This window comes from Fulmarus glacialis, unplaced genomic scaffold (assembly GCF_000690835.1).
Source record: "Fulmarus glacialis isolate BGI_N327 unplaced genomic scaffold, ASM69083v1 scaffold41355, whole genome shotgun sequence".
Taxonomy (NCBI): Eukaryota; Metazoa; Chordata; class Aves; order Procellariiformes; family Procellariidae; genus Fulmarus; species Fulmarus glacialis.
Window position 1 is genome coordinate 13,450 of NW_009213153.1, and position 19,707 is coordinate 33,156.

The window sequence follows — 19,707 nt, forward strand, 5'->3', positions numbered from 1 at the left end:
CCAGGATTTTACATTGCATAACATGGCCATATTTCTTGAAGTTTGCTTTGGGAAGAGAGTTATCTTCCTTTGGATTGATTCCTCTTGATTTTATTGTCCTGCCAGCATGCTGTTGTTGACAGTTGCCTTTGCAGCAAACGTAGCAGAAATTATGCTAGAGCAGAGAGTGTTACGTATTGCAATACAGAACAAAATTAAAGCATGCCCTAGTATAGGAGTTAAACTTCTGACTTTTGCAAAGATTAAATGTCTTTTGAGTTGTGTCGACCTCCTTGCTTGCTGAGAACAGTAATATTTTGGTTTTGAGTTCAGAGCCTATGAACACATTTTTATTAGCAGCAGTCAATTCAGTGTTTTCATACAGTTGTTCAGTTTTGCTGATAATTTTCCCACTGATTTCAGTTAGTAGAAGACTATGTTGTATCAGCAGGGCCCGTATGAGGATTGTCAAAACTCCACAGTTTCATAATAACTGGGTGCAAAAAGGGTTGTGTTTGTATGGCTCTTACATTGTGTTTCTTCAGACTGTGAAAGCATTTTATTTGTAAATATCTAATATGTAAATACAATTAAAGCACAATCACAATTTTGGTTTAAATGATTTTATTTTTAAAAATACAATGTGCAGTGTAATGTCGACTAACTGTAATACTGACACTGTCAATCAGAACTTGTACTTCACACAATGATCAGCTAGTCATGCAATAAAATAAGTACCTGTTATGAAGCACTCCCATTTCAACTGTTTTATCGTTATCTCTTTATGGCATGGCACAAATCCTTGTACACTTAAACACCCTCTACGTTCGCGGTCTTTCTACACACTTGACAGCACACACTAGTCACATAGCTCAAGAACACTGAGGTGAGACCACAGCCTTATTGAAATTGAATGGTGTTTGCCGTGGGCTGAGGGTTTCACCCTGAATATCCATCTATGAATGTATTGTGTGTGGCCATTGTAATCCTTGAACTGTATCACTTGCTTGTAACTGGAATATTTAGTGGAAGGCAAAAAAACAACAACCCAAAGGAGTATGTAATGTCAATAACACCCAAATGGTTTTACATCTCAGGTTTTGCATTAGTTTTGGTTAGCTGTAGAAATCTTAAACACCAACACTGCTACTAGAGATTTTGAAGTTGTTTTCCCTCCAGATTTGGAGAGTTTGAGGAAAAAAGTTAAGTGATGTTAATAGTACAGCAAAACACAGAGTGGCAAAGCTAGTTCCGAACATCCGTGTATTTCAGACTATATATTGTAAGCATGGCTTTTCTCCCCTCTCCCCACCTCTTATTTTGAGCTTTAAATATCCTTCCCACATTCAGGGCAAAGGATGTCATCCCTTTCCGTGAGGAAGCCACGACCCACTAACGAGAGAGAGCACTTCTTACAGTTAAAGCAATCATTATGCCACTGCCGTTCTTCAAAGGAGATGTACTTGGTTCCTCCGAGTCCTGTTTGAAAACCAAAAGCATTCTGTTACAAAAAAAAGAATAGCACACAGCCCTCAACTGATGCTATTTTAGACTTCCCTCAGGGATTGCTTTGGAGATCTGACATATGGTAGTGAAAAAATGCCATTGTGACAAATCTATTTGTTGCTGTGCTAATTTTGCTACCCTTATTCTGTAGCAAGTAATATTTTCATCCTCAAATAGTTCTGTTGCTTTCAGCTAAGTTAGTGAACTAGACTGTTATCACTGGTGATAATGGCAGAAAGGAACTTTCAAGGGATGGCACTACGATATACAGCAGAAGAAAAGGAAAGCAACTGCCTCTGAACAGAAGTCTGATAGTTTTTTACAGAATGCTTTATGGCGTCCGAGTAAGTTAATTTTTTTCTGTAAAAATGCATTTAGGTCATTAAGAAAATCTGACAGGTTGCGTCATGACTTGATTCATCGCTTTGAAGGAAGAGTGCCTCAAGAAAAGAAGCAGGTTAGCAAAAAACTTTCAGGAGTTTTAATCTAAGGAGGTTATCATAAGGGGTATTGAAGTTGTACAGGAAAAGAGAGAAAAGGGACAGATGTCGTTTAGTAGTAATTATCTCTTGCTTAACCTCAGAAATGACAAGAAATAAAAGATCATGATGTTTGAATATGATGCATTGGTATGACTAGCTGGAAGTCAGTGAAAAGATTTAGTTGGGCATCTCTCTTACCTGATGAGAGGGGTTTTTGTTGTGTTTTGCCTTTAGTAGCAACATTTTGAAAAAACAGCATATGATAGAGAGGAGTGCAATATTGAAAAGAGAAATGCTTCTTTCACACGAACAGAAAACAGTACCGGTGGCGTTATGCACTGACTTTTCTAGGAGCTATGCAATCAAGCATATGTTAGTGAGGGACAGGCGTAGGGCAGAGCAGTAACAATAGATAAAGTGGTCCAGATACAACTCAGATTTGCAGTCTTGGACTGTATGGATCATGCTGTTAAATGTTGATTACTTCATGGAGGAAGTTATATTTTTATGCTAAGTGTTTCATAGTAAAGCTCGGCACAGTTGCTCCTTTAATTACTCTTGTACTGGAAAGCAGTATCTAAAAGCCTTGTGATTTCTCAATTGCTGTCCTGAAAAGTCAGGGAAGAAATGGTCTGTGCTACAACACGAGGTATAAGCCAGTTAGACACTTTCTGCTGGCGGAAGGACTGTTGTTGCTGAGGTCAGTGATCCCTCTAATGAACGCAAGTGGAATGATGTGCAGAACATGCATATCCCGTTACATGTGTAGCTCTGTTACTGTGTGTCCACCATGTTCCATGAAAAGGAGGAAACTTCAATTTAAGGACCTCTTTCATTTCTTTTTGTTAAGCACTTGAAAGGCATCATAAGTATTTAATTTTCACACATCTTGAATTGTATAGTGTCTTGAGTCTCTCAAGTTATTCAGAATGAATTCTTGAACCATTTTTAATATTAGAAGCAGTTCATTGAAAAAAAAAAAAACAACAAAATTTAAAGGCACTGGCCACGAGAGACCTACCACTGATTGGGTTTGTGCATCCAGCACACTTTTTGGCATAGAGGTTGCAGAAGCAGCTCAGGCAATATGCGAACTCATCCCTGGAGGTAAAGCGTTGTCCAGACAACTGCTTCTTGCATCCAGTACAAACGAAGCACTCCTTATGCCACGGCTGCTCCCGGTAAGTAACGCCTCCTGTAGTGATAGCCTGTTTTATGGAAATTAAGACAGAAAGTGTTTTCTTGAGGGTGGCAGGTTTGTATCTTGATTTGGTAGAGAGGAAGGGTGATGAGGTTTTTGTGGGTAGGAGGAGGGAAAGAAGGCTTAACAGCAGCAAAATCATCTTTTTGGCTGGAGTTGACCCTGAGAAAATCATGCTAGTGATTTATTACAATTTCCTAATTTATACAAAGAAGCCCCATACTAAAAGTACTTTATTCTCCATGAATTGTATAATCTTACTCTCAATTGTCCTCTTGGTTTTTAAAGCTACTCTTTGTATGTTGCTTTTCATATGCGTGTGCTAGGATTTGTCTCATCTCTGTTCCTTCACCTTCATGGTGAAGGAGCTACCTTATGTGTTTCAACCTCCCCGTTACTTTCCTTGCAAAGACTGTTTTATTTCAAATTTTAGCTGAAGTCTTTGCTTTCTGCTTCTCTGGACTTTGTCTGGGGTTTTTCTCTTATGACAAGTTGTTGCCTACAAAACCAGCTCCCCTGATGTTAGACAAACTGAACTTTTTTTGATCCTTTGAGTATTCCTAAGGTGGCTGTAAAATTGGTCAGTTTAATTTTTCTTCCTTTCTTCCCTAAAGGGAGATTCCCTGGGAATCAGGCTTGTATGTGATCATGCTACCTAATATGTGTATTCAACTGTGTCTTTGCCTCTTTCCCAAGTATTTTTGAGCCTGTTCTCAAATGTGGTTAAAATTGGACACTAGACAGAGTTTTTAAGATGGGAAACTCCTAGAAGCTTCAGAGAATTGATAGATGGATAGGAGGTAGTGAAGGTAATTAGGTATACTTTAGGTCAAAAGCTGAAAGAAAAATTTAGCCTTTATCTGTATTGTTTTGCCTGTGCAGCAGCAAAGATGCAGTCATTTCTGGCCAGCTAGTATGTCTGACCAGACTGCAGCTGTGCTTGACTGGAAAGGCAAACGAGCAGGTAGCACACATGGAAGAAAGTCTGGGTAGTGTGGGCAGAGGTGGTGGCTGGAAGCACGCAGAGGGTAAAGGGAGACAAAGAGGAAACAGTGGCAGTGGGAAAGGGAAGTTACTGTGGATATAGCCATAGTTTTGATTGTCTTTGCTTATGCGTATATCCATAGGAAACCGGGATTTGTTAGTTCCATAAGTGATAGAATCATAGAATCATAGAATCATTAAGGTTGGAAAAGACCTCTAAGATCATCGAGTCCAACCGACAACCCAACACTACCATGCCCAGTAAACCATGTCCCTAAGCGCCTCATCTACACGTCTTTTAAATACCTCCAGGGATGGTGACTCAACCACTTCCCTGGGCAGCCTGGTCCAAGGCCTGACCACTCTTTCAGTAAAGAAGTTTTTCCTAATGTCCAGTCTAAACCTCCCTTGGCGCAACTTGAGGCCACTTCCTCTCATCCTAAATGATGATCGTCTCATCCTGATGAGACGATTCTTTTTAGGAAAGAATTCTAAAATCCTTATCAGTGTCTGTGTATAGAATTTAGGAAATTCACAAATAAAAGGTCCTTAGCCTAGAAAGTTGTACTCCTGAGCATAATGAGTTTACTAGTGTTTATTCCAGGAACAGCATTTGCTCTGTGTAAAGCTTATCTCTCTGTCCTGAACTTCATTAGAATATTAAAAAATGATCAGTGTTAGCCTATCTTCCTTCCAGTTGAAAAGTTTAGGTATATGATATATGATGGGTTATACTGGGATGAGGTTATTCCACTGCAGAGTTTTTATTTTGTTTTGTTTTGTTTTAAAACATGTTCTCTGTATGCTTTCAATACAAAGGGATCTTTAACCCTGAGTAAGAGAATTCTCCTTGTAGTAAATGCTGTGCCTGGTGCAGGATGGGAACTGAAATTATATCATCTCCTAAAATCAGTTGATTCTGAATCTTTTAACACACCTGGAAAAACAAGATATGCTACATACTTGGACGTAAAATGGGATGGACTTCAACCCTTTAGGTTTTAGGTAAGTAAAAGAAGAGCACTACCTTCTTGCATTGGACGCACTGCATGGCAAACTGCTTTTCATAGCAGGGTACGCAAAAGTTTTGATTGTCCTTAGGGATGAAACTCTTTGTCCCAATAGGCTGTTGGCAGCGGTAGCAGATAAAGCAGGTCTCGTGCCAGCTGTTGCCCTTGTATTCCATCTTCCGAGTACCTGTAATGAGACAGAACATCAACTGAACTTCTTCTGGCTGAGATGGATGCAATTTGTAGCTCTTGTTTGCCTGACAGCTGGCTGTCAGTCAATCAGCAGTGCAGCTATGAGCTAGAGGCTATTTCATGTTCCTACCAGCTTTGCATGGTATTGGGTAACACTTAAAGTTTTTGGAGGGTGAGTGGTTCTTCTCCTCCTATAAAGAAGAGAAACATTTACTGCTAATAATGAAGGCTTAGGACAGCTTTCTGTGGCATTATTAGAGTTAATAATGAATTCTAACGCACAGGAAGATTCTAGGGAATTGGCGAGACACCAATAAAAGCTGCTGTTAGTACTGAGTGAAGGTAAGGCCATTCCTCATTAAAGTTTGACTTCGTTCATTCCAAGTCCCTTTTGTTTCTTTTCCAGACAGCTTCAAGATACTTGGTTAATTCCTGGCAAGCTTCTTGCCTCCCTTTCCCAATAAAGTGTAGTCAACTGTCTGAGACAAAGGATTATTTCATATCTGCTCTGGGGTCTTGTTCCTGTCCTCACTGAGGTCCACTATAAATTTGCAATGGTTTCCAGCTCTGCAACACCTATCCTAAATGTTTTTTTGTCTCTTGAAACTTCCAGTAAGAAAGAAACTTTCTCTCTGTCTTCAGTTGTATTTAAACCATAGTTGCAATGTGAAAAAAAGAAAAATCTTTAAACAATCCTTTACTGAAAAGCAGAAAAGTGGTATGGCAGTTAGGAGCTAAATGTACTTGTCTAGAATGAAGTTTTAGGGTACAGATACCGTACTTTGCAGATTCAGTCCACTGTATGACAGGTGGACTCTGAGCCCTTCCAGGAAATTGGAGATGCCCTATTATATGGACAAATTTTTTTGCACACTATATAATTTCCTATGTACCAGTTTGAGTCAGAATATTGGATACTGGCCAGAAGGGAAAACGAACAAATGATGCTCCTACAGTTCTGCATTACTCTTGAAGCTTGTAGCAACAAACGTGATGTGAAGTGCTTGGAAGACTGACAAGCTGATCGTGTTGGCTAATGATGAAGAACCACGCTAACCCCTTTGGTGCCAACTCTCCCCACCCCCGTTGCTGCAGGGTGAAGTTTTACCATCTTTCCCTTCACAAGCATTAATTCCTCTTTGTTTACTAGTCGCATATTTTTCTTCTTTTTCTGTCTCATTAAATTCTGCCCAGAGGCATACTTCAGGATTATTTTTTTTTTTTTTTAAAGAATTGACTTGCAGGAGTGTAGTAAGTGAACTGTTAATTATCTTTCTGCCTGATGCTTACATGCTTGAATATTTCTGATCCATTTTATTAATGGGCACCTTTTAAGAATTATGCCCTCTCTGCACTGGTAACTTTCTATGTCATACCAAGGAGCAAATAAATCAGTCCTTGAAGGAATGATGTTCTGGAAAAAGGAGATGTGGGTAATTTTTTTTTTTAATAGTCTAGAATTCTATTTTCACATCCTTAGCTGTTCTCTCTTTGGGATTGTGTTGTCACTGAAACTCCAAACAGGGCTCCCCCTGCCTTTTAGCTGCTGGACTGAAGTCAGTGGGAGTTTAGATTGCAGAAGGACTGAAAGATCAAGCTTGTAGTTACTTTAGTATTTAATGGGCATGTCATGATAATGCTTTATTAAATCTAAATTGTACATTTAGTGGAGCAAAGCAAAAGGCAAGTGTAGCATTAACAGTCTGCGTAAAGGGTATCCAACCGCTTGCTGGTTCTTTTAAAATGAATTACGCTTCAGTTGGTGATCATAGTGCTCTGGTATAGCTCCTGTACTAACACGGTGTGCTGTGTAAGTAGAAAATACATGCTGGGTGTACTGGTCTCTGAATGTGGTGACATCACAGCTATCTTAAGTAAGCAGCTAAAGACCAGTTGGTGGTTGTAAAGCTTCATAAAAATTGATTTATTCTGTTTCAGATTATAAAAGAAGAAGGGTTGCTGAATCCAGCCTCCATTAATACTTACCAATCTATAGCTGGCATAATAGGCAAGAAGAGATCCATTCGGTAAATAAGCTCACTGATCATGGGGGTAAATTTGATGAACAATCTTAAAAATAGATACATATATGCAGTTCCAGCTTTAAAGCTAGCACTGGCTATTCCGAAACATGTCAGTTGTTAGTGCTGTATCAGTAAAAACAGGTACACATGGAATAATAGAAGGAGATGCCTAAACTCATGAATGGATAGGGCCATCTGCTTTTAAATATCATTGTTGGTTTTATTTATATGTCCTATTTCATCATCAAGCCCTAATTTTTACACCTTGGGTGCACAACATTGTGGTTTTCAGCTTTTGTCTAAGATGATCAATGTCAGAACCAGCCAAGGAAAAATTTTACTGGAAAAAGTAACTAGTAATCGTTATGGAGCATGTACATGGATTCTTCCAACTGCCTTTTAATATTTTATTTCTGGACCAATATTCCTTCCACTTTAAGCCCTCAAATCATCACAGAATGCTATAGTATTGACATGAGCAGATGAGGTTTTAGCAATCTATTACTATAATCTCATGTTTCATGTTAAAAAAGAAAATATCTCTTTCCTGTTTTTTCATATCTTTGTGCTCAAGAAAGACCTTAGAGGCACTTCAACCAATTTTTCATTTTCATAGGAGAAGCTAGATTTAAAGTAATTACATAAAAAACTAAATCGTGAATTAAGCAAGCTGTTAAATTTACAAGCTCCTTCTGATCTTCAAGCAGTGGAAGCCAATCAAGACGGAGTTCAAAGTTGGGATTGGACAGAAAATCAATTTTAGTTGATTTTAGTCCAGCCATCAAAAGCCTTTTCATGAATACTGCTGTAGAAAATTATAAATCCCATTAGCAAAAATGCTAAATGAAATAAATACTAATTTTCAAGAGTAATCCACTTCATGTGACTAACAGTTCTATCATGCTCCCTTATGAAAATTACGTGTTCTGGTCATGGAAATTACTTAGAATGCACCATCAACTGTATTTTACAAAGTTCACCATGACTTAGCAGAGATAGTCAAGGAAAAACATTTGTCACAAAAGTTGCTGAGTTTGGGCTTGATATTTAGCCTAATCTTTCCTTAGTCCAAAAAGTGAGCATCCTAACCTGGCATGATAGTCTTCTTGCACTCATTACATTTGGAAGAGTATTCGTTGGAGTAGCAATCAGTACAAAGTAGATATTCCTCTTTTGCGGCAAAAGGTTTGTCCACCAATGAATTCTTGCACTGGAAGCAGTGGAAGCAGGTTTCATGCCAGTGGCGGTCCTTGTAAGACAGATCCTGTAGAAATCCAAAACCACAGAGTAAGCGGAATGAATAGTTTGCTCAACTGGAAGCTCAGAGAATGCAAACACGTCCAAATCTGAACCACAGCCAGGAGCTGAGGCTAATTCTCACAGCTCAAGAAAACAAAATGTTCTGATGAAGGTGAACTTATTTTGCTATGATAACCAAGAACAGCTCATGACAACTATCGACCCTTTTTCAGTTCAAGATAACCTTCATTTTTTGTATGTGGCAGAAGAACAACTAGTTTCATTTAGGTATTTCCTTTGAGAGTAAAGCCCCATTTCTGAGTCAGATTAAAACTTGTTAACCTTATAGATATAATAGACTTCCCCTGTTTGTCTTAGCTATTGTTGATTTCTAGGTCATTTCAAAGGACAGAAATCCTTTTCCCAATTCTTTCTGGTGTTTATTAGTTCAACAGATTTACATGAAGGGTGGAATTGGTCTGATCTCTGTTCCTTTATTTTTTTTCACTGCAACTCATTTTTACTGACCCTTGTGTTTTGGTTTACCTATGTTTCAAACGTGGATCAGGCTGAAAGACGAGAGATGATTTCATACCTGCAGCCAGTGATCCAGAACACTCTGGCCAAGGGATTAGCATGGGCACCTAAGTATTTAAAATACTCTCCGCAGTGGAACTTTTATTGTTTAAAAAAAATGGTCCTTCTAAAAATTGTGACTTAAAGGGATGGATTGTGCCTTTTAAAATTTAAATTAAGGTGGCCTAATCATGTAACTCTTGAACTGTGTCTTTGGACTTCAAACAAAATGGAGCTTAGATCATTAAAAGAAAGGATGTCTACCCCAAAATATATAGGCTTCGGTTTGAGGTGGGAGTGTGAAGGGCTATATCATCGTGAATGGGAAGTGTAAAAATTCAGCAGAAATAACTTCTCAGGTTCTAGCTCCAGTTCCACTATGTATTAATTACAAGCACTGAATTAATCTGGTTAACTGAAGGAAAAGAATAAGTTGTAGAATATCAGATTTTTTAATTGTGAAAATGGAAGCATCAAGAAATGTTCAAACATAATCTGGCCTAAGGTGCTCTACGTCAGTGAGTACAGTCACGGGTAACTCCAAATGTGCAATCTTAGCCCAAGGCAAACAAATTTTTGGATTTTGGTTAACCTAAAATAACCACACGGTATGTCTGCAGGAGCCTTGTTCTCATATATAGCTAACAGGAAACACTGAAATAGTCTTGCCTAGCTCAGCTGATGTGTAATAGCTTGTTAAATTCTAGTAACTTCAATCAGAATTTGACCATGCAATAAAGACTTTTTGTTTGGAATCTGCGCTACTCACCTAAATTTCTTAAATCACTATGAGTAACAATTGGTACCCAATGTGTCTTTCATCTCAGAGGCCGCACTCTGCGGTAGAATACAGAAGCCTCCTACTTTACAGCGTTCAGACAGTTGTTTATTCAACTTGTCTATTCATCTCAGCTAACTCCTTTTGAAACAACCCATATTTCTGACTGTAAAATTTTAATCTTTTCCAATAGCAAAATGAAAAAAACCTTCTTTGGAAGTTATTTACATTTTTTTCTCTTTAAATGAAATTTAAAGAGATCAGCCTAAATCTGATCTCAGAGGGGAATAGTATTTTCAACAGAAAAATACAACATACAGCCAACAGAGTTTTCCAAAATGTGGAATTTGCCTGCTAGAAAATAGAATGACAACAGATCTGTTTTTCTTTCTCTTGTCTCTTTCCCACTTGATGCCTTTCTCCTCTTTTTGCAATATTCTGCAAGCTGTTTTTTATCTCCAAAATTCATATGCTGTTACCTGCTTTTGTTTTGCCTTGTTTTATCAATGAAATTATACCCTGGAGAAGGTGCGTGCCTTTTAGAAGAGGAGTAATGGAGACAAGGATTAGGTGTCAATGATGAAAGGTTTGATCCTTGAGTCAGTTATGATGGCAGCTTGTAAAGACACTAGCTGGGTAGGTGAAAGTAGCAGATATTTCATCATGGCAAAGCGACGAAGCGCAACTACAACCCAGAGTACCCGAGATACAGATGGACTTGAATAATCTTTAGCTACCTTGGATGATTATAACAGATACTGTCTTTGAATGTAGAGGGAGTGTAAGATGTCTGGCTTTGACATGCCTGCAGCAGAATAATAGACCAATGAAATGGCTTTCTCTCTCTGAATCTGTCACATCCAAAGCAAGGAAGTTCAAGGTACTGATGAAACCATTTCTGCACCATGATTGTTCTTAGGTCAGTGCAGTAAAGTCACCAGAAATCAGGTTTGGTCTGCTTCAGTGTGTTGTGTGTCTAACTGGAGCCTTTGGCTTGTACATAAGCTGTGCTTGTATTGATCTGGAACAGATTCTACACTGGAGAAGTTGCATGTGCAAAACTGACTCCAAGCTTGTCTGACTGTTAGGCTGGTCCTCAGTTAAACTGAAAGAGCATTAGGTTTACTCTAGGTGTGTGAGCTCTAGGTTACACTAGCTGATAGTAACCCAAATAAATCTGTTCCAGCAGAAGGTACAAGTGATATACAACTAATTCCTGTTTATTGCATGGATTTCCAGGAAGAACTAATAAAATTACTATTGTGGATTCAGAACTGGAGTGTATCCTTAAAATATTGATGAGCATGACTTCTCAGCCGCTTTATGCAGCCTGAGGGAAACGAGCCCCTGGTGCTACATATTTTAACTGTAGTTTTAAATGCAGCTTCCTATGTTGCCTAAAAGAAATCTGGAGAATGACTTTTTGTGATCAATCTGTGCATCTATCTATGAAAACTGACAGCCAAATGTTCTTGTTAGATAAAGCACACATAAACACAGATAAGAGACTGAAGAATTACCGTAGATTAAAATTTGAGAAGTGGAACAGTGTTTACATATATAGAGATGCATGCATGCAGATGCTCATGGACATGGTCTGTCCTGTACAAGTGATTTGCAGCTGAAGTGCAGAGAGCACCAGATCAGTTCCAGATGTGCTTCTAGTGAAAAGAGAAGGGGAGGAGAGCAATGCCTGGCTCTGCAGAGCTGTGATAAATCCCACAGCAGAATTTGCAGGGAGAAATACTTAACACTTCATTCAGTTACATTTCTTCCGAACATGGAAGATAATCTTTCCCTTATCTGGTTTCATTTGAAGATAAAAAGTAACCAGATTAGCAAAACCTGAAACTACTCAAATTTGAATGGATGTTTTCTCAGCCTGGTCTGCGAAATCAGCCCCAGCTGAAAGTTTCAGCTTGGCTTTCCTTGGGACAAGCAAATGAATGGTGGATGTTTCTCAAACAGATGTCAGAGAGTGGGCCAAGTGGAGGTCCTTTGTACTCACTCAGATGACTGACTGTAAGGATATGGTGCAAGCAAAACTTAATGCAGATCCTATTTCTATCCAAAACTTTAGAGTCATCCCCAAACCCAAATGGGTCTGAAACTTATGGTTTTGAAAAGCCATTAAGTGCTTTTTAAACAATTTTATTTTCATCCTGTCATCCCCAAAGAAAACTTTGTCAAGATAACTGTTTTCAACATTGGCAAAATCACATTTTATAGCTCATCCATAGTTCTGCGTAGTTTTGATCCAGCATGGTTCATTGGGCCTCTACGCTGGGACTGCGGGTGACTTCTTTTGTTTTTTGAACTAGAAGAGCCCCAAGACTGGAGTTACCAGGTAAGTGGGTTAAGCATAGACTCCTCTTACCCTGCAACTGCATTGTCTTCTACTCTGGCATTATAAGTCTAAGTAAACTTAAGGCCATTAGGTATTACCTTTTCTCCCGAACTGGCTTTCAAAAGGGACCCAACAGGAAGAGGGAGATCAGAGAGATTATTACCAGAAGAGTAACTGTGTATGTTTGTTCATGAATGACGACTACATCAGACTTTTTTGCTTGCCGCAATGCTCTTTTCAGAAGGTTGAGCAGAGGAAATGGGGTATGACAACAAATGCTGTACAGATTTTAGCCACGTACACTCTGTAGCAAAACAAATATGTTAGACTGGTATACTTCCCTATGAAAAGCATGTTTAGAAAAGGTAAAAATCAGTGATATTGTGCTGAACCCTGCCCCTTAAGGATATGAGGAGATGAAGGTATCTGCCTCTTTTACCATTCCACTTCACAACAACTAGTCTGATGTTCAGTAATGCACTGAAAAACTGTTGTAACTCAAGACAAGGTTTAAACATTAAAAATTTGAAAAACAAATATTTTCTCCCTTTCCTGATCCACATTACTGGAGGCTTTATTTTTTTGTTTAGTTTGAGTGTAAAACCGACCCTTTTTATTAATTTTTGGCCTGCGTGCTGACACATTAGCTTTATCTCACAATCCATTTCATTCTCACATTTTGCAGAGAGTTTTCACCCCCTCCTGCTTGCCAAGGCCAACTTGTGGACTGCATTAAACACTGGATTACTCTAAGTATTTCCTGTATTTGTGATGGTTTCTGTGCTATACGGCCTGCAAGGAAACTACTAAAAAAGCTAAAATCAACCAAAAGTCACACTTCAGTTAAGCAAATGAGAACATAATGGATGGATTTCCAGAAAGAAGCACGAAACTGTAGGCGTGGTGAGCGTTCACCAGGGACGTAGGTGACGAAATGCCAATTCTTTTTAGAAACAGTAAATTTCTATTACTACCTGTTGGCATACGGATAATGTGTAACAGCTGTGAGAGAAATGGCATCGTGTTTTTCTGCTGCCTGCCAGTGCCTCCTACCGCTCAGTATATGACACTTTTAATCTGTCTGTGAAGGTTTCATAAACATCAGCTAGAATTGTTTACAGTTAACAAAATGGCCTAAGTCCAAAGGTGTCATTCAGACACATGTTGTCATTCAGGTTTTTTTTTAATGCAAAAAAACTCATTTAAAGTAAAGAACAAATTAGTTATTACTCAGTTATATTCATAGATACCCATAAATTACTATAGGAAGATTGAAAGATGGTGAAGCAAATTCTCTCCTGATTTGAATTCAAAGAAAGCTTGTCTTCAGGATAGTTGTCTTATGGGCTTTCTGTGTCATAGCTAAAACACAAGGTGAAAATCTGGCATCAGTTTGACCCTCTCAGAGCCCATTGCTGTCAAAGTTGGAGTACTACCAGTGTCTGAGCAGGCTTAAATTCAACTCGGGTGACATGATGCTGTGCACCAGTGCAGATACACTACAGTAGTGTCAGAGACAGAGAGCTGGCTGTCCTCTTGTCCACACCTGTTTTACTTTGGTGCACTTTGTTTGTTTGGTTTTGTACAGTAATTTTGACCCAGGCAAATAAGCATTTAAGATGCTATCAAAGCTAATTCTTGCTTTGCACTCTTAAGGAATCAGGAACTCCAAATCTTAACCCTAGTCTTTAGTCTCACGTTTTGCAAGTCCTAAGAAACATCTGTAGACTAACTATATAGCAATTCTCAAGACGAAAATTCTTCTGAGGGTGAAAATAGGAACATCTCAACTGCAGCGGGGTTCTCAGTTCAGCACTTCTCTGTGTAGAGGAACAGCGGTGGCCAGGAAGGGACTTGCAAAGGAGGATGTGAGGTGAGAGCTACAGGTTGTAATGTAGATGTGAGGGTGGGTGCCCCTGCCAGATGCTGAGGCCTGGATGTGACCCTTTCTGATAATACTGTCACTCCATTAGGTTTTAGTTCCAAATTTTAAAGCTGTATAAAGGCTATGTCAGAACATACAAATAAATGTGGAGTCCATTTTGTACATGCAGTAAACATACTGGTTTTATTCCCAAACACACTTTATCTTCTTTGCTCAGGGGAAAATTCAAATGCAGTATGTAAAAAGATACATATAAAAATACATACATATATATCTTGTGTATGTATATATGTGTATATTTCTTATGTGTTTATATACCTATGTATATATGCAGTTTAATGAGGAGCAGAAGCATGGTTTTTTGTGGCATTGTGTTTCATCGCTGAATTATGCTCAGTCATACAGTGCACAAGCTTCTCCTGAAACTTATCTTGTGGCGGAGGCACTTACAAGGGCTCTCTCAAATGTATTCTCTAGCATCTATTACTGTCATTGAAAAACTACTCTACTTTTCCTCTCAGTGGGAACATTAATAGGATCTCTTTTTCTAGCCACATGGTTTTTTTTCAGAAAACTTGTAGGAATTTAAGTTTGCAACTTTTTTCTATCTCTCAGAATTTGGTTAAAATTGGTCAACAGGTTCAAAAGCTGCAGCATAAAACACGGAGAGGCACAAACAGCAATCACAGAAACAAAAAAGGACACATTTGTTGCTGCTACACTTTATAGCTCTTTAAGAAATCTTTATTTACTATCTTATAGTTGTGCTTTCCACATATAGTTCTGGTTCTTTACATGTATAAAATGTTCTTGTATTGCAGACAATTAGGGCTTTTTTTTCTATCTGCTATTAGAGTGTGTATTGCTTAAAAGTACAAAAAAGCAGTATATCGGATAACACCCACACTCCCTAAATCCATAAATCTGGGTTGAAAAGTTCAGCCTGATTAATTCCTGAATACTTTGTCCGAGATTTTTTGAAGCCGGTCCAAGTTTTTAAATTCTTGAGTATCAACACATGGAAATATCTTCTCAGGGGATTAGAAAAAGACCTTAAAACAAAAGCAGATTCTGGAATGGGGCAGAAATATTTTGCTTTTCCAGGTCAGGCCAGCTATATCTCTTCTCTCATCTGAATATTTATGAGCTGTAGGAAAGCTGGCAGTTTTATACCCTCTTACAGATTATTGCCAGTTCCCTGTCATGACGGTGAAACATTCTCACCTTTTTAAGGCTTCTGAAAGGGGCTTTCCTACTGATTTGCCAATAGGGTGAGATAGATCAATTTGGAAGATACGAGACATTTATTTTCCCCAATCTGAGTAAGCATATATTTTTTTATCTCTGAACTAGCGATAGAGTGGTAGTATCAGTAATAGGGACTAATTGGTGCTTCTAGAGGTATGGATCAGCAATATAGCAAATCAAACGTCAGACCTCCTTGTACCAGTCAAGAATTCCATGGCCATGCAATGCAAATTGCTGTTCTAGTGCAAACTCACTCTGTCAGTGAAACTCTTGGCCAACTTTGAACAGGTCAATTTTGTGCAAGGAAGATGTATATTGGATGAAGTCTCCCTGCAGCAGTCCAACAGACACTTCACTGGATGGCTCAAATATCATCTGTCTTCATTCAGTCAGAGTAAAACTGGCAGGAACTCCAGTTGTTTTGGTTAATTTAAAAGAAGTGCAGGTGGTCACACCTTATTTGTACCGGGTAGGTGTTTCCATGTGGTGCAGCAGTGCATAGCTCAAGCAAGCAAGGCCTCTGCTCTGCCCTTTCTAATCTTTAGTTAGACTCCACTGTCATCATTCTGCACTTAAAAGGTTAATTATTCTAACTATGTTCTAACTGACTTATTACTTGGGTCAGCATTAGCCAGATTTTTCTGGTCCATGAGTTGGCAGCTTTTCTTGAGCATGTCTTGTCTCTTGATGACAACTAAATTGTGGTCACTGCAAAGCCAGCAGTGGCTTAGCTCCCTCTGACGTAAAAGTAGGCAAAATCAGCTTCTGCCACCTTTCCAGATCCCTAATGAGTTAGAGATACTTTCTAACATCAGATCATCAGATCATCCTACGCCTTACAGGAAGAAAGGGGTGTTCTTCCATTTCTATTAACATGCCTGGTAAAGAAGGGTTTGCCAAGTGAAGTGGTGAAAAGCAAATACAGGGGTGCAGAAAGCATACTCTCCCACCAAAGAAGCGCCTAGGTAGTTGTTAAGCTGGATCCTTCCAGGTGATAGCACCACGTCTCAGAGCTATGTATCAAGGCTACTCTGTCAAGATTTTTGTAACAAGACACAAATCTGGCATACCTTGCAGTCAGCGCCAATAGGTTTCTTGCATTCCTCGCAGGTGTTGGAATAGAGGTTTTCATAGCATTTCACGCAGTAGGGGCTGTCCTCCCTCAGGATGTACTTCTTACCAAACAGGGACTCTTTGCAGTAGTGGCAGTCAAAGCGTTCAGTCATATTGGTGTCTGGAGTTCAGCTATCCTGTCACGAAGACAGAAATTGGCACTTGTCAGACTGAGCTACACTTGACCCAATCCCCCAAGAAAGGTTTATCAATTCCTGTTTATCACACTGTACCTCAATTTTAATTCAACTTTCAGTCAGATAAATGAATACAATATAAATTTTGCAGTGCTGCGTAATGACAATAGCCCATCTACTTTAGCCACCTACTGACCTGTCTTTGACCAGAGCTAGTGTTAGAGATGAGAGAGAGGAGTAAATCCTGAGTTTGAAGAATTCACATGGGATTTGACCAACAGGTCCAAAGCAAGAAGCTGTCTCTGTAGAGAATGGAGGGAGCCAAGTACATTAAGAGGATAAGCCAGCTTATCTTCAGAAGGAGCAACATCTCTTCCATAAGGCAAGACAAAGGTTTGCATTGCTGGTAGACTTTAATCATGCACAGGCTATTGGGCACCACTGTTACGTGCTTCTGCTCCTTCCTTCTTACATTCTCAGTGAGCCAATGTCTGGCAATCATTGCCCTGCAGCGAGACACCAGCCCTTCATCTCTGCTTATGCATGAGACTATGGGCACTGTTAACAGCAGAAGATGTGGGGTCGGTGATTGTATATCTGATTCTTCTCTGATGCAGTTATCAACAGCTGTAGCGTACTGCGACACAAATGGGATCTAGATGCCCTGGTTCAGGAAAATGTCAAACAATGATTATGGAAGGGGAAAAGCAAGCAGAAGAAACTTCAAATATATCAACTTGTCTGCATTAGGGACAACTGCTGTCTGCTCCTCAGGTCCTGTTATGTCTCCAGCATTTCCTGGATGCACACACAAGCAATGATGACACAAATGCCTTTGATGATTTGCATGAATGTTCATTATTGTCTGGGACAATTTATTTTGGATTTCATTGGAGTCATCAGCTTCTTTCTTAACCTGAAGCTTGCAGCATGTGTTGCACCTGAAATCCGTTTGGAGGTTACAGCTGGAGCAGGGCATAGCTGCCTGCTTAGGAAGGGGAATTTCCCAGGCAGAAAGCACGTTCCGCCTGGACTGCAAGATCTTCACTGCCTGCCAGGCCTAATCTCCTCTTCAAGGCCCATTTGATCTATAAAGCCTTAAATGTTTTGGGTACTAATGGCTTAAGTGGCTACCTCTGTCTTTCACACGCAAGTGACATTTACAGCAGCTGCAGCCCTTTTGCCAACTTCAGCTCTCAGTTTTAAACAAAAAGTTTTTACTTGCTTAGTGTTCTTGGCACAGGTTGCTCCATTCTGGAGTTTGTTCTCTCCTTCTGGCGGTGGGAGTCACCCTTAGGGCATTCTGAAATCCTGAGTTCTCCTCCAGGATTTCAGTTTTTATTATTATCTTTTATTCCCCATAGCTGGGGTTAGGTTAAGGTTTTAGGGCAGTCTGAGTGGGCAAAGTTTGTTCTGATGTCTAGAAAGCTTTTTTTTTGTTGTTTTGTTTTTTTTTTTAATGCTCGGTCAACTGCTGAATTGTGTGGTGACTAGCACAGACAAAGAGGCGAGTACTTTTACACGTGCGAAGTAGGTAAGCGATGGCTCAGCTGCTGCAAAGTCTTTCGAACTCCAAGTAACTACTAAAGAAGAAAGAGAGACAAATTACCAAACCCCAAAATGTGCTTGGAAGAAAAATCCTGTCAGCTGGTCATGTGTGCTACTGACAACCCAGAACGAGTACCAGTCCAGCTGCTTTGACCCTACAGATGCTCCAGGAACTAACTAATTTCCTTATCCCAAAAGGGAGCTAGGAGTATGTTAGGTGCTCCTAGTCCTTAAGGAGTAGGGAGGATTATAGGGAGTGATAACAAAAAGATGGAAAGTAAGAAGACTTATGCTGGAGAGAAAAGTGCAATGACTACCCAAAGTTCCCCTCTAGCCCGTCTCCAACAGCAGTAGCTAGCAATGTGTAAGGGAGGAGAACAGGGCTGGAACAGGGCGACCTTCCCTTAATAACTGCTTCCAGCACATTAATCTCCTCTTGAAGCAGAGGTGCAGTCTTTACCACAACATTTAAAAGGTGATGGTGGATTTGTTTTCTCCTCCGCTCTAAGCCTGTTTACACCCCCAAACTACGTAACACTTTTGTACTTTCCCATGAAAGAACTAGAGAGGACATATTTTCCTTCAAGGAGTAATTTCAGCAAAATGAATGGAGTCAGACCAGTATAAACTGGTGTGTGTATGTATGACTGAGTCTGAAAGGAGTGATAGTTTTGTCCAAATAGTCTGTATTTAGGACAGAAATCTGTACTTTTTACCAGACTATATTAGATATTTTTTCCAAATGATAGGATTTGGTTGCACAGTTAATTTGCATTATTAGTGAGTTAAAGCATGAGCAGGAACCATTTATGAACTTGCATTTTTCACCTTTCTTCAGAATTAGTTCTCTCTAGCCCTGAATTAGAAGTAGATGTGTGATACCAAAAAGTGAAAAATTTCTCTGCCGTCAAGACGTGTAAAACAAAAAAAAGTAAAGTGTGATTCCTTTACACTTTTATACCATTTCTATCCTTCATCCAAAGCTGCTAAATTTAAAATATGGAAGTGGTTTGTGACTGGAAGAAGGACTCAGAGGTGGATGTTCCAGTTTCTTGGTCACAGGCTGTTTAGATCTAGGCTGTGGATTGGATCTCACAATCTACTATGTGATATTTTGAGGATATTTGACAGTTTTTTCCTTCTCTGGAGAAAAGAAATTAAATGTAAAGTAATCATGGGACCCATCTACTAAAGAATTAACAGGAATGTCAAACAAATCTTTTCACTGTTGTCTTACAAACAAGAAATGCGAAATCATTATGAGCAATGTTTCTGCCTGCCACTAGGTGCACATGGTCCTCTACATCACCAGTCATAGAATCATAAAGTCATAGAATCATTAACGTTGGAAAAGACCTCTAAGATCATCGAGTCCAAGCGTCAACCCAACACCACCATGCCCACTAAATCATGCCCCTAAGCACCTCACCTACACGTATTTTAAATACTTCCAGGGAT

General features: G+C 39.3%; 1 protein-coding gene across 1 annotated transcript; it reads right to left on the reverse strand.

Annotated features, from left to right (window-relative positions):
• Nucleotides 1-589: 589 nt before the first annotated feature.
• Nucleotides 590-16,712, reverse strand: FHL2 (four and a half LIM domains 2). Its single transcript, XM_009578102.1, has 5 exons — nucleotides 16,522-16,712; nucleotides 8,468-8,642; nucleotides 5,180-5,349; nucleotides 2,989-3,175; nucleotides 590-1,458 (listed from the first exon to the last, which is right to left on the reverse strand). The coding sequence occupies exons 1-5, from the start codon at nucleotides 16,675-16,677 to the stop codon at nucleotides 1,307-1,309; spliced, it is 840 nt and encodes a 279-aa protein (XP_009576397.1). The 5' UTR covers nucleotides 16,678-16,712; the 3' UTR covers nucleotides 590-1,306.
• Nucleotides 16,713-19,707: the final 2,995 nt, after the last annotated feature.

Excerpts from the sequence above, each read along its gene's own strand:
- FHL2 (XM_009578102.1), bottom strand. The coding sequence starts at position 16,677 with ATGACTGAACGCTTTGACTGCCACTACTGCAAAGAGTCCCTGTTTGGT. Across the intron at positions 5,350-8,467 it reads CAAGAAGACTATCATGCCAG|GTACTCGGAAGATGGAATAC; the intron begins GTTAGGATGCTC and ends GTCTCATTACAG. Across the intron at positions 1,459-2,988 it reads ATGCACAAACCCAATCAGTG|GACTCGGAGGAACCAAGTAC; the intron begins GTAGGTCTCTCG and ends GTTTTCAAACAG.